The sequence below is a fragment of the Pseudopipra pipra genome, chromosome 4, assembly GCF_036250125.1.
Source record: "Pseudopipra pipra isolate bDixPip1 chromosome 4, bDixPip1.hap1, whole genome shotgun sequence".
Lineage (NCBI taxonomy): Eukaryota > Metazoa > Chordata > Aves > Passeriformes > Pipridae > Pseudopipra > Pseudopipra pipra.
In genome coordinates, this window is record NC_087552.1 from 24,445,842 (window position 1) to 24,459,779 (window position 13,938).

At 40.8% G+C, this 13,938-nt stretch overlaps 1 protein-coding gene across 7 annotated transcripts in view; it reads left to right on the forward strand.

Moving 5' to 3' along the window:
• Positions 1–1,965: 1,965 nt before the first annotated feature.
• Positions 1,966–13,938, forward strand: part of RAP1GDS1 (Rap1 GTPase-GDP dissociation stimulator 1) — a 101,700-nt gene continuing 89,727 nt past the window's right edge. For 2 of the 7 annotated variants that reach the window (XM_064651954.1, XM_064651955.1), the window contains exon 1: positions 1,966–2,174. In XM_064651954.1, coding sequence (XP_064508024.1) covers positions 2,171–2,174 — 4 coding nt within the window. In that variant the 5' untranslated portion in view covers positions 1,966–2,170. The remainder of the gene's footprint in view (positions 2,175–13,938) is intronic. The other 5 variants (XM_064651952.1, XM_064651953.1, XM_064651956.1 and 2 more) reach the window with 4 other exon arrangements.

Sequence of the window (13,938 nt, forward strand, 5' to 3'; positions counted from 1 at the left end):
AATCAAAGATGTTCTGCAGTGCCAGACCTCTTTCTGGCAGTGTTTTTGAAAGCAGAACTCTTTAGAAGTCACCATCCTCAAAATTCTTTCTTGGAGCAGGTAACAGTCTTACTTTTCTAGGTCTTGCAAAGATACACGTGTGCATTTCAGTTAGGGCATGCAAGTAAACTTGAGACGCCTGTGTATTTCACAGGTTGCTCTGATTTATCCCAGGTGGGACTTATCCCATATGGAATACCATGTGGAATATCTCTTCCATGATCCCTCAATAACAGATCAGTAAGAGAATTTCGCTGCCTTTTTTTTCCCAGACAAGTAGAAGAAACATTTGGGACACAGCTATAAAGCCAACACAAAATTTATTGCTGAGTGAAAGAAATAAGGAGGCAAAAACATAGAACGAAGATGAATTTCAGACGAGATTTAGAGATAGAAGAAAGCAGAAAAAAAATACAACTTTTTACCACTTAGATTCATTTAAGAATCCTGTCTTTACAAACTACTGAGTTAGACAAAACCTGCAGTTAAAACCCCAACGTGTTCTGGTTTGAATTTTCTGCAGTGTCAGTGCAATGAAAACAGTAACAAAAGTGTTTTAGTTGTCTAGCCAGTGTAAAAGCATACTGATTTTCAGTATCAGTTGATCATAAAATTACATATCTTCAGTGCCAAGTTCTGCATACTGTGGTTAACCCCACTGAAGTCAACTGCAAAATTCTGCAATGTCCTCAGGAAGGAAGAGCTGGTGAATCAGGGCTATGCCAAAGTAAATGGATAAACCCCAACACGTTCAGTCTGTAGTCTGCAGGACTGATGAATTATTCTTTGCTTGTCACATCACACTGCCCTTTTATAGGCATGAAAGCTCCTGGGACCTGTTCCAGAGAGGAAACCCCTGGCAGCTGCTGACTTCTGGTGAAAGGGACTACTGGTATCACTTGTGAAGGCACTGTGGAGGATGATTCAACTGAAAGTTCTTTTTGCATCACTCCTCTGAATTGTCCCTGGCCGATCCATTTCTACACTGCAAGCAAACCCCTCTATCACACTGTTCCTACTCTATTTAACCACACTTCAGGATTTACTCAGGTAAACTCGTGAATGCACAATGGAAAGAACCGAAAAATGTGAAAATGCCACTAAAAGGTACTCAATTAATTTCACCACTGCCCTCCACCCCAAATGGTTCCCAGTGAAAGCGCTATAAGGAGAGGGCTGCAACAGCAAGCAGTTCCTTATTGTTCCCTGCTAGACAGAGACTGAGCACCTCAGGGCAGAAAAGAAGAGGCACCACTGAACATGGAGATTTATTTTCTTGTTAAAAATGCCTTCCACACAGAACTACCTCGTGTCTTTCAGTTTCGAGTGTAAAACCTGTAACGTTGGTTCAGCAAAACACGCAGCACTCGGACTTTACGTGCAGTTTCCTCCACGGATCCTTCTCCCTACACAGCACACATAAAAACCCACTAACCCACCCAGCATAATCCCCTCCTTCTTGCAGGACGCTCCTCCTTGAGTCCGTATCATTAAATATTAATTTAAACACCGCGCTCGCCGTGTTTAAAGCACCCCACCTGCCTCCCGGACCGAGGAGCGGCGCGATATGGGTGTGGGGATGCGGTGGGATGTGCGGACGGCACCGACCACAGCCGCGGGCGTGGGGATGCGCTGGGTGTGGGAATGTGTTGGGGACACCACGCCGGACGGGCGCTCCGCACTCCCTCCCTCCCTGCCCGCCAGCCGCCCCACAGCCCGGCTGGCGGCCCCACCCCAGCCCCTCTAACAAAGGAGGCCCGAGGCCGCGGTGAGGGGAGGCAGCCACCGCTCCCAGGGCGGACCCGCCCCTCAGCCGCCTCCTTCCCCGCCGGGGGCGCTGCCGCCGGCCCTGCACCGCCTCCTCCCTGCGCGGCTGCCCGCCCTTCCCCGGCGGCAGCGGCGGCGGCACGGTGCTGCCCGGCGGTCGGGCGGGGTGTCTCCCCGGCCGTGCCCGGATGTGCTGCCCTGACTCATAGCCCGCCGCACGCAGGCTCCGCGCCGCTGCCGCGCCCCGCTCCGCGCCCCCGCCTCCCGCGCCTCCCTCCGCGCCGGCGGAGAGGCGGCGGCTGCAGGAGCAGCAGCAGCAGTAGCAGCAGCAGGAGGAGCAGGAGGAAGAGGCCGCGGCGGCACCATGGGTAAGTCGCCCCAGCCCCGCGCCGTGCAGCCCTTGCCGCCGCCCCTCTGCCCCCGGGAGGCCGCCGCCCGCTCGGCTCCGGCGGGCGGAGAGAGGTGACTGCTGCAACTTTCGCGTTGGCCGCCGCCCGGGAGGAGCCCCCCGAGTGCCCCCGGCGCTGCCGCGGCCGCTGCCCGGCCCCTGCGGCGCAAAGTTTGCGCCGGTGCTGCGCCGGTGCCGCCCGCCCGCCGTGCCCAGCCCAGCCCAGCCCAGCCCGCGGGGCTCCCGCACGGCCCCGGGTGGGCATTCAGGTTAGGGGAAGCAAAATTCCCCCGGTGCCAGGGGGGGACTCAGAGCAAGGAGTTATATAAGGCACCCCCAGGACTCTTTCCCAGTTACTGTTTGCATAATGGAGACAAGTTGGGGTAGTACGTTTAGGTTGTTTTGTAATCTCTTGCTCATTGTTTGTGGGAGACGAGGATCCTCGTATTTCTTTAGCTCTTAGGGCGTTAATCATGCCTAGAAATGCAGCCATGTTACCTCTTCCTTTTTTTTATTATGAGATTGTTCATTAAGTAGTTTCACGCTGATTGACACTTGTACGAAGTGTCCAACAAATGCCATATGAGTCTAGGAAGTATGATGTTTGGGTTTGCTTTACAAAGCTGTTGGTTAATTTGTCTTGCCTTCTCCACCTCATCCTCTTGCACAAAGCTGCAGCTGTCCCGGTCTGAAACAGCCATCATAAAACCGATTTTCCAGAAATCTGGCAGTAGTGTAGATCCCAGGGATACGTAGGGGGTTGCCCACATGGAGCTGCCAAAGACCCAGCCAGTCTGCCAGATGTGATGGTGGGATCAAGGTTGCAGGTCCAGAGCGCAAGGAACTTTGGTTCTCTACCAGCATAAGGAGGTGGCAGTTCCTGAATTTGCCTCGGGGGTTTGACATCAGCACTTCCTGTGGCCTTAGGTATATCAGTAGTTTCTTTGCAGATCACATGTATCTTTCACTTCTAACTAGAAGTTTCCATGGAAAGAAGCAGTTGCAGTGCCTCAGTTTTTCTGGTTGTGAAATGGGGTTAAGTACTTATTTAACTCCTTTAAAGCAATGGAGAACCTTTGGAGACCGATTCAAGCTAGAAGCTGCCAGGGTCAGGCATAAGGAATAATTGTCAGATTTCATCAGAATTAGGTAAAACTGTAACAATGTAGTGAAGATCTCTTCTCCATGAGTGTTAAAAAGACAAGACACCAAGATACAGTTGGCATGTGTTTCCTGTCTACATTCACTAAGTAAGACTGGTAATCTCTTCATTCTGGTTAAAGTCTAGTTATAGCTCTTTTGGCTTGCAAAAATAATAACTTCAGGGCATCAGCTAAAACCTGTTCAGAAAAGCTGGTGCAGAATGAGCGCAGCACTCCTTTTTAGATGAGACTATGCTTCACTTGCAGGCAAGTTTGAAAACAGCTTGAGAATCTTGAGAATCTGCTACAGCTTGCTGCAAAAGTAAGAGTAATTATAATTATGTTCGGGAAGACTGAAATAATTTTCCTGTAGAATCTGTCAGCACCGGTCCATAACTGCCCAGAGATACAGCTTGTGAAAATACTGAGGAACCTTTTTTTTTCTCCCCTTCTTCACATATCAGGGTCTGATTCCACTGTCTTTAAAATCAGAGCAAACTTTAGCCTCTGCAGCAACTCTTGTGAGTGGCAAAAACTGAAATCAGTTTCACCTTGGCTAGCAACTGTAATGACTTTTCATTTTTAAGATCTGTGTTTAAACTTATACAGTCAATGCACTCGATTCCCCCATTCAGCTTACAGCTTTCTTTTTGGTAACACATTGCATAAAAGCTGAAAATCCTTAGAGTTAAATCAAGGATGAATTTGTTTTTCCAACAGCTTTTATATCTCTCCTGAAATGATGCTCAACAAACAAGTGTTTGTGGCAGAGAATGCAGTAATGTCTTATGGTAAAAGATATGGTCTATTCTGTGTTTGTGAATGTTGGTGTAGTATTAACTGGTTTCTATACTGGAGATATAACATGGAAGCCCAAGTAGGTATATTCTAACTCCAATCAAAAGACTTCTGTAGTTAAAAATGCTTGTTATGTATACATGGATCTGCATTATCTTTACAGTATAGAAATATCTCTTCTGCTACACTGTTTCCAAGTGTGTGTTCCTCTGAAGACATTATCATGGCAGTTGTTTCCTCCTAGAGGATAGCTATTTTTTTCTCACCAATACCGGTTCTATCCAAAACTGTAACTTTTGTTTCTTGCGTTTATAGTTTTTAGAACTGTGTCTGAGTACAGTTTAAACAGTATTCAACTTCTGGCTTCGAGAGGCAAGTCGCCTTGAGTACTGCTCTCAGTAGAGAACTTTGAATACTTTAGATGACGTGCACCACCACTACTTTTGTTCTGTTTTTACAAAAAGAGTTACAGGCTTTTACTTTTCATTTATTAATGTAATGCTTCAGTTTCACAATGAATGGTCCATTTCCTCAGTCAATTCTTGCTTGTAACCTCGAAAAACACAACTGCTATACTCATGCAAACACACTGTATCCAAGAAAATCTTTCTATTTTAGAGTAGTGGCCCATGGAGTGTATTGTAAGCAGGCTGCAATTATTCCACGGACATAAATTAATAAAATAAAAATTAGCAACTCAGTTGCAAATTGACCACTGAACAGTAATCCATTGAACCCAAAAGGGGAGAAACACCATATAAAAGTGTTTGTATGCAGAATACAAATACAGGACACAATGTTTTTCTGTGGCAGTTATCATTTTGTTTGAAGTGTCATTTACAGTCTGTAGTAGTGAAAGCTTATAAAAGTATTCTTCCATTTTGAAAGTACTAGTTTTGTTAGCAGGAAATGGAAGGCAGCCTCTGCTCTAACTTAGGTGCCTAGTGGGGCAACAAACTGCGGAAAAAGCTTGCTAGACTCTCTTTACAATACCTAGCATTAAGAGCACAATGAAGAGATATGTCAGATTTCCAGTCTATAGTGTAGATGGGTTTATTTAAGTACTGTCCATTTAGCTGTGCTGTTGTCAGAACAAGGATTTATATTGCCCCTCTCCTCCAAATATACTCAATTTCCTCTCCCAGTTTCCCATAAGAATTAGCATATGCAACCAGCTGTGAACCGCAGAGCAGGGTGTAACAAACCACGGCCTGTCTTCAGGTTCATGAAATAGAGGAGGTGGGAGGGTGTGAAGCTTCAGGCATGGCTGTGTACACTAATGCTTTTGGAAAGATAGGGATAAACTAGCATGTTTGTGATTAAAAAATTGTAATCAGTAGCCTTAGATGAGAGAAATGACAGCTAATGAAAAAAGTCTTCCATCGTCAGAGCTCTTTTGCTAGTTTTCTTACAAGAAATGCAAGTCCGACTAATAAACTGCTTGGAGAAGAGATATATCAATTGCACAAAAAGATAATTTGTAATTCTTTTAAAGGTTTTGCTAAAACAACGAGGCTTCTAAAACCACCAGCATATTAGTTCTGGACAGCCAGAATACACCAGTTTAAGCAACTGTAACATTTTGCATTAGCATTTCTGAAAAAAACAAGGCTGATTTTGGCAAAAGTCTTCTCTTTTAAAACATAAACATGAAGGAAACTGCTTTTAGAGTGCATCTCTTTTGCTTCACTGATGCTCCTTGAAGTGTACTTCTGAAGCAGAAAGGTTAGGTTACTTCTGATTGACCTTCCGCAGTGAATAAGTTCCTGTGTTCAGGCCGATGTTTGTGATCTTCTGTTATTATGTGAGACTGAAACCAACTAATTTTGTCTTTAGCTTTAGGTTAAAGGATTCTTTCACAAGTATGTTTCCTGAGAACAGAATATTCAGAGGTAGTTTCAGAAGTCTATGAGGAACATCCTTAGCATCAAACTAAAAGTGGAAAGAGAAAGGGCAAAAGAACAGCTGAAACGTGAAGGAAACAAAGCAGTAATAATGGAAATGAGAAAGCTAACAAGACAAGAATAGAACAAAAATCCCTGAAGGGAAATGCGTGAAGGGAGAGAAATACTAGAAGTAGAGGAAAGATGGATGAATAGAATAACAGAAGACAGAAATGGGAGGAAGAAAGGAGGAGTTCTACTCTATGCCCCTCCCCCCAATATTAAGAAAATAGCTGGGGTAATATAAATAATCAGCTAATTTTTACTCTTTTTTTGTTGTTGTTGTTCTAACAGTTGTTTGCTGTTGACAGTCCTTGAGAAGACTCAATGTAATTTTCCATCTTCCTCCAGTAAAGCTGAATTATTTTTGAAAGTTGTCAGAATTTAATTATTAATAAATATGTAAAACAAAAAGAAGAGATTAGCATAAACTAGCATTTGCTCAATAAAGGAGAAAATAATGTCATTACCATTTGACAGGAGAGAAAGCTATGGAGATTCGTCTGTGGCATCTGTCAAGGAGGTTGGTCATTATCCCTTCTTAACTGTATCACAGGATGAAGTTCATGTTTTACCATAACAAAGGGACATTAGACAGTGACCCAGTTACTTACATAAGAGAAAACCCACTTTCCACTGTTGGTTAGTTCACCTGGGTCTGTTCACATGATGTGTTTGAGAAAATGAGCATTCGTGCTGTCTTGATACTGTCGAAGGCATTACATTTCAGATTCTAACTTGTTTCCAGATTAAAATAGATTAGAAACTCCATCTAAGCTTCTGGAAATTAGGTGTCTTAAAATGTTAATATGTGTTCTCCAGCTAATGGAGAATTTTTTTTTAATGGCAGTTTTATTTTAATTAGACAAGGAGCTTTTCCTGGTAAGGGATTTTAAAAGTAGCAGCTTTCACTGAAAGGACAATCTCCCAGGGCCTCTTTTTGTTAAATATGGTATAGAAAATTGTTTCTATTTACAAATTTTATTATAATGGTAACTAAATGAAATTTGTTTTGGTAGAGTAAAATGACAGTTAAAAGCCCTGTATTTCTGAATGTTGAAGTTTCTTTTAGTGCAAAAAAATAGATGATGTATATTAGAATTTATGTGCGCTCCAGATATGCCTAATAGAATTTGTAAACCCTCTGAAACAAATGGCTGTGGTTCAAGGAGCCTCAAAGCTGTGCACATAGCCTGGCGACGTTTATTCAGCCTGAGAACTGCACAGCTCTAGCTTAGAGAGCTTTGAAGTTGTGCAGAAACCCTGGTGATCTCACACTGTTCTTAAGCTACAGTTCAAGTAGATTATGAAGCTGGCAGATATCCAGAAGAATTTGTCAAATCTATAAACCAGATAACTGCTGTTCATTTGACTCGAGATAAAGGACAGAATTTAGTGCATGATGCTCTGGGACTTGCAAATAAATACAGCACGCCTGAACTGTTACAAGTGTGTGTGCGGGCAGGGCACGTGTCTTAGAAATATCTCTGACTTGAAACACTTTCAGATATATCTTCACAAATTATGATAAGAAATGTCAGGGAATAAATGTGTATGCATCTGAGGTAGATGAAATTAACCATACACATTAATTGAGACACTGTAGATGCATGTATAAAGTTGTGTTAAACTTTGCAGTTTAAAATAAATTAAATGCTTGCATGATTTTCATTTATAGGTCAGACAGAAACCTCTAACAGAAATCACATTTACACACTGAAAAGTCAGGGAAAACAAACAAAAAAAAATCACACTCTTGTGCAGGAAATATCTTCAGTGATCCATTTCAATATTAGGTCCCATTTTCCTAATATTTAACATCTCTTACAAGCTTACTGCTACGTAGTCATGTATTATAGTAACATCTGAGGCATAAGCCAATTCTGAGCTTCTATTAAAACATTGAGCTATTAATTCATGTTAGTGATAACTCAGGGAGGTTCACGAAAGTTAATCAGTGTTTGAATTAGTCAGTTGGTTCCATCCACTGATACTTACCAGCCTGACGGACACAATGATTTTGGAGATATATGCAAAACTTGTATATAATTTAATTTTTTTGTTGACCCTTCCTATCAGTTGGCTCAGTTTTGACAAGTCATTTCTGATTAAACCCAGTTAAACAGGTCATTAAACTCACATGGTGAATAGCAGCCTTTTTTTCAGGCTTACTGCCTGTGCTCTGCAAATGTATTTGGGAGAAGGGCTGGACTGAGAGATGGAGACTGAGTGAGAAGACTGTGATTCATGGAGGAGAGCAGCTAAGTAGTATAGGATGGATGACATGAAGAGAAAGAACAAAACCTTTTAGAAATTTGTCGAGGCTGTCCGTGAGCCTGTGGGGAACAGGCCTGTGTTTGGGAGACATGGGGATGTGACAGCTTAGCATCTCCTGATAGTCTTGAGTTCTCATATCCACTGTCAGCTGCCTGTGCATGTATGGCCTTCCTGATGTACTAATATAGAGCAACTGGGCACAAAACCTGCAGTTGAAGGTTACATTCTTTACCTTTCAGTAATTACCTTATTACATTCTTTACCTTTCAGTAATTGTCTTTACCTCTAGAATACATCATTCCAAAAAGAATGGCAGATACAACAGAATACTCATCTTTCTCTCATCCTATCTTCTGTACAGTAGAGGTCTACAGTTGGGAAAGAACTCTTGTAACCAGCACTTCACAAACTCTGTTCTACCCCTTTTTACCCTTAATTATACCCAGACTGGAAATAAAATGGCATTTTACCACATAGATTAATTCTATGACAGTGCTTTGTGAATGGAAGATGAAAATGCTGCAAGCCTAGCTCTTTTTCATAAATATCAGAAACACACCATGTGAATGTCTGCAAGCATAATCTCTAGGGTCGGGGGAGTGTTTGGCTGGGGAGGTCTGCCTCTTGCTGATGGTGGCCTGCTCTCTGGCAGCTAGGAGGTCCTCTTGGGGGCATATTTAGAAATGCTGCCTGTCTTTGATGTTAGATATGACAGTCCAGTGACTTAAATTAATTGGACTATTTTAACTCTTCTAGCCTTGAATGCTACCTTACAGTACATGCCACTAGCATACCACCAGTAGCATACCTTTTCCTTTCTCCAGCCTTGCTAAGTTCATTCCTGGAGAAATCCCATCATGCTCACTGTCAACAGCACCCAGTACCCTGCAGGCAAAACTTAAGTTCAGTACTGCCAAAAAACTCCTTGTGCTACATGAAGGCTTTGGAACAATTTCCTTAAATCAAAACACTATTTTATCTTGACAGCAGGAACAAAGCATGGGAAGAGAAAAGGGTTTTTAAACCGAAGCAGGATCGTACACATCTTTCTTGTCTAAATCTTCCCTGTCCACAGAATGTTTAACTTACCCCTCTTGGGCCTCTGGAGGAACTGACTGAAGTCAGTTTACTGAGTCCGCTGTACTTGGTAATAGCATCTTATATATATGACCACTGTTCCTTCAGCAGTCTTTCACTGTGCACGCTGGATGTCACTGGATTGCTGGCAATTTTAGAACCCTGTTCTACAAATACCTAAGACACCCTGCCTGAACTTCAGTGAGCAAATTAAAGGGAGTGGAGAGTGAGTGAACATGACCATCAAGAGGAGCAGTAGTGAACAGTTACGAGGCATTTTCACATTTATCGTTCTCTCTTTTTTCCCCTCTCTCCTAAGTAACTAGTAGCCATTATTTTTCCTCCTTCTTCTCCCTTGTTTATGCGTCAATCTGATTTTAGGATCAGGATGTTGATCTCTGAGAGGGGGAAAAAAAAGGACAACCACAACAGAAAACTGGTCTGTGAAAATATTCCTTGTAAAAATATCTGGTATGATCAAATTAATTTAGAAGTCCATTACTACACTTTATACAGATATATTTGCTCTCATCCTGCAAAACCTGACAGGCTTTCTTACTCAGTTCTCTGCAAAACTCAGTGAGAATGTATAGACGTGCTGGCTTCTGCCATATGGAATTGGGGAAGAGCAGGGAAACATTGGTGATTGAGGGAAAGAGAAGGAACATGTTCATAAGGGATTGTTCACAGGAACCAAGCAGGCTCATGGAGGGTTTTTTGGCCTTTTTAAATTTTTTTTTAAGCTTTTGCAATAAAAATCCCATTACCTGTTTGTTTATAGGACAATGGTGCTTCAGTCCAGTTAAAGATAGTAATCAATACAGTAGTGCCTGAAATACAGTATGTGCTTTCCAGGCAAAACCCACACTTCTGTATCTGATGTTACAATGTACTTACTTTCTTACAGTCTTTTCTGTTTTACCTAATAATCCTTTCTTACTCTTTGCACTGTCTTTCACAGCTGTCCTATTTCTTCAAGCTTCTTTATTTCTTTACCCAGTTTTCTACAACAGCTTTCTTCCATTACCTGTTCTTTTCCCTCTTTCCTCCCATCTCATACTGTCTCTTTCCTCAGGTTCTGTCCTTATTAGTTAAATATATAATAGCTTCTTTTATCATCTACCCTTTTCACCATCATTGTTAGGGAAAGAATTGAAAAACTGATGCGCAACTTTCTAATTTCAAGAGGTGAAGCAATTTTCTATAGCCAGCTTAAAATCTTACTTCAGTTTTGCCTAATGTACAATAAGTGAGAATATATGAAAGAATGTATCTTGGAGGAAAGAAATTGTACAGAATTGGGCCCTATTTGTATAAATGCTATTTATACAGCATTCTTGTGCCCACACAAAGCCCACACTGAGTGCCACTGAAGTCATTGGGCTCCTGCTTTTCTGACTCGGCTGTAGTGCAGCTTAAACTGTCTTGTTTTGATGAAACCATGTAAAATGGTGTGTCACCCCATCCTTTCAAGGTGTAGTAATATTGGCTCTCCAGTTTATACAGTTGGAGAAAGAATAGCAGACATTGGACCAATTTTTACTATCAGAAGCACTGTTTACATGTCTTTTATTCCTGGGTATGATGCTATACTAATACATAGCATCTGAAGGAACTTGCTAGATGAAGAAAGAGCCATGTTCTGTGGTAAAGAAAATGATTTGGTGAACTTGATTTTTTTCTTTAAAACTGGTGGAATTATGTAGTTTGTGTATGTAGTTTGTATAATTTGTTATATCAAAGGAGAAACCAATTTAACATGGAGATCATCATGTTAGAACATCCTCCTGTAAAAGGAATAATAAGCACGGTGCCATAAGCTATTAATATACATACAGTGACCTTTGTTCTATCTTGTAGCAGCATAGGGAAAAAGGAGAAATTAAGGTTTCAAAACTCTGTTTCAAAAACTTGCTTTTTTGTAGCCATTAGATGATGGCTTTTGATGCTTTCTGATATTCCTGGAAAATGTTAGGAACTCCTTTTTGCAAGACTTTTTACACATTATGCTTCTAATCAGATATATACTAGTGTGGACACTTAGTTCTCCGAAGGTAGGAATGGTGGAAAAAAACAAAAAGCAGTTCAATACACTTCTTCATAATGCAACTTCATTCCAGAAATTATCTGAAGTGCTTGCATATCTTTATGAGGGCCAGAACTTCTCCCTTTATGAGGTATCACCATTCCTTTTTTGGGGCTGTTGAGAACAAGGTAGAATTTAAGACTTCTCATACAGTCTCTGGAAGAGATGGGTAGGGTTCTTCCGTGAACATAAAATTTGAGTTCTGTGCATGTACCCAGCTCAAAACAGATGGCTGGAGAGAGAAATGCCCTAGATAATACAGCACTTCAGGTTAGCAAGGGGTGGCCTGTTTTACATTTTCTTTTTTTCTTTAAATTGATATTAAGTAGGCTTTCTGATAAAAAGCAACAGCTGTGGGATACTGGATTGTTTTTAGCCTGCTTTTAGCTGTTCCAGTTCTGAACAGTTTTCTGTACTTTAGTGGTCACAACAGAGAGGTATCTCTTGGAAGTGAGCATACTTAGCTAAACTAAACTGCTTTATTTCTAAAATCGTAAGTGGTCATCAACAAAATAGCATCTTTGGCTGTACATAAAGAACTTGCTGGATTTTTTTGAAAGCTGGTCAATGGGCACATTTAAAAAATGACTTAATCTTTGACAGGTTTTTGAAACACAGGCTTTTCTGTTTGACCCTTTTTATTTCTTAAAAAATAAATAGATGAGTCTATTTCCCATTACCAGAAATTTATTTCTTACAATTGAAAATATGCTGAGGAGCGTGCTTGCAGTTTAAGATTGAACTCTCTTTGGGCATAGATGTGAATCTGAGATCAAGGAGTAGATATCAAACTTGAAAACTCAGGAATTCTTGCAAGCTCCTCATCTTTTTCTTTCTTTTCGCTTCCTGACTTTTTACTGCTTGAATAAGCAGCTTTATAAAAAAGGGCTTCTTCTGAGTTTGATCACAATTTATAATTAAAATATTCATATTTTAACAATTTTTGTTTTAACACTTACTTGCTGGAATCTCAAAGAACAATCAGAATAGGGTTTTGGTGTCCACTGTGGTTATTGTGTTTACATAACAGATTCTTTACTGCTTAGGCTTTGATCTTGTAGCGTATGTTGGACTTTCCAAGGCTTAGTTGTTTAGAAGCCCAGTTCTGCTTGTTTAGATGATCATGCTGTTCTGCTCTGTATTTGAAGAATTACTTTGTCCCCAGAATTCAGCATATCATATGAATCTTTTAATTTTAGATGTTTCTGCTGCTTCATCTAATGTAATCTAACGTAAAACCATCAGACAAGAAAGTCTAGTTGCTTTGACATGAAAGATCTGCATGCTCAACACAGCTTATAAAGAGGCATTGAGGCATTAATTTAATGAAAGTAAAACTTTTTATTCAGTGCTGAGACATGACTTCTTTAAATTGAGTACAGAAAACTCTAACAAAAGGTTTAAGCGTGTGTTGTAGATTTAAATGACACTATAGTGCAGTGCTGTAAATGACCTCGTTGCAGAGCATTTAGAAAAGGTAATCTGTTGAAACCAGCTTTGCTGCTGAAGCCTCTGTGTAATCAGATTGTAGCCTCAGTTCCCCTTTGCCCTGCATTATGCGTAAAGAGACTGCAGATTTGATTTAAGATGGTAATTGGGCCCAAACTGTAGCTTTTATACTCTGCCTGTACATAAATGACCATAGGATAATGGGTAATAAAGTGATGTGCAATAAAATGATGCCCATGGTGCCTTCATATTTGAGATGACTTGACAAAGCCTCATGTTTAAATAGTCATCATGGTTTAGTACAATTAACAGCTTTAAGATCTGCATACAGGGTTTTTTTTGCAGTGAGTCACATCTGTGGAAGCCACAAAAAGTTGCACATGATTAGTACACTGGAGCATTTGTGGCACAAGGGAATTAGGAGTTGTATTCTCAAAAGACTAGTCAGTTCAGTGTATCATGATGTCAGATAAAGATGAGAAAATATGACTTCCCATGCATTAGAGAGAAAAGGTAGACACGCTAGCAACAGGTGACAAACAGACAGTTACTGATAAAATAAGAGCACTGAACTCTGTCATTAAAAAAAAAAATCCTCTTCAGAGGTGTCTATAAACACTAATTCATCTAAATAGCCTTTTAAGTGCAAGAGTAAAGATAATATTTATCAACAATTTTATCTACATAAAAAGTGAAGCAGATAAGTAAAACCAAGATCAAATTTAGCCCCCTCCCATCTGTTTCTTTAAAAAAGTGAAAACAAGAAGACCAAGATAGTGGCTTGTAAAAAGTTGCCTTCCTCTCTACTCCCGCCTTCATTCAGGATGTAAAGTTAATGTATTGCAGAAGGTTATTATTGACCCAGATGGGGCAATAGAAATTAGGTGAAAACTAGGTTTTTACCTTGAACTCTGAAATGTGAAGGTAAACAAGTAGCATAACAAATGAAAAGCATGCTGTGTAAAAAAATAT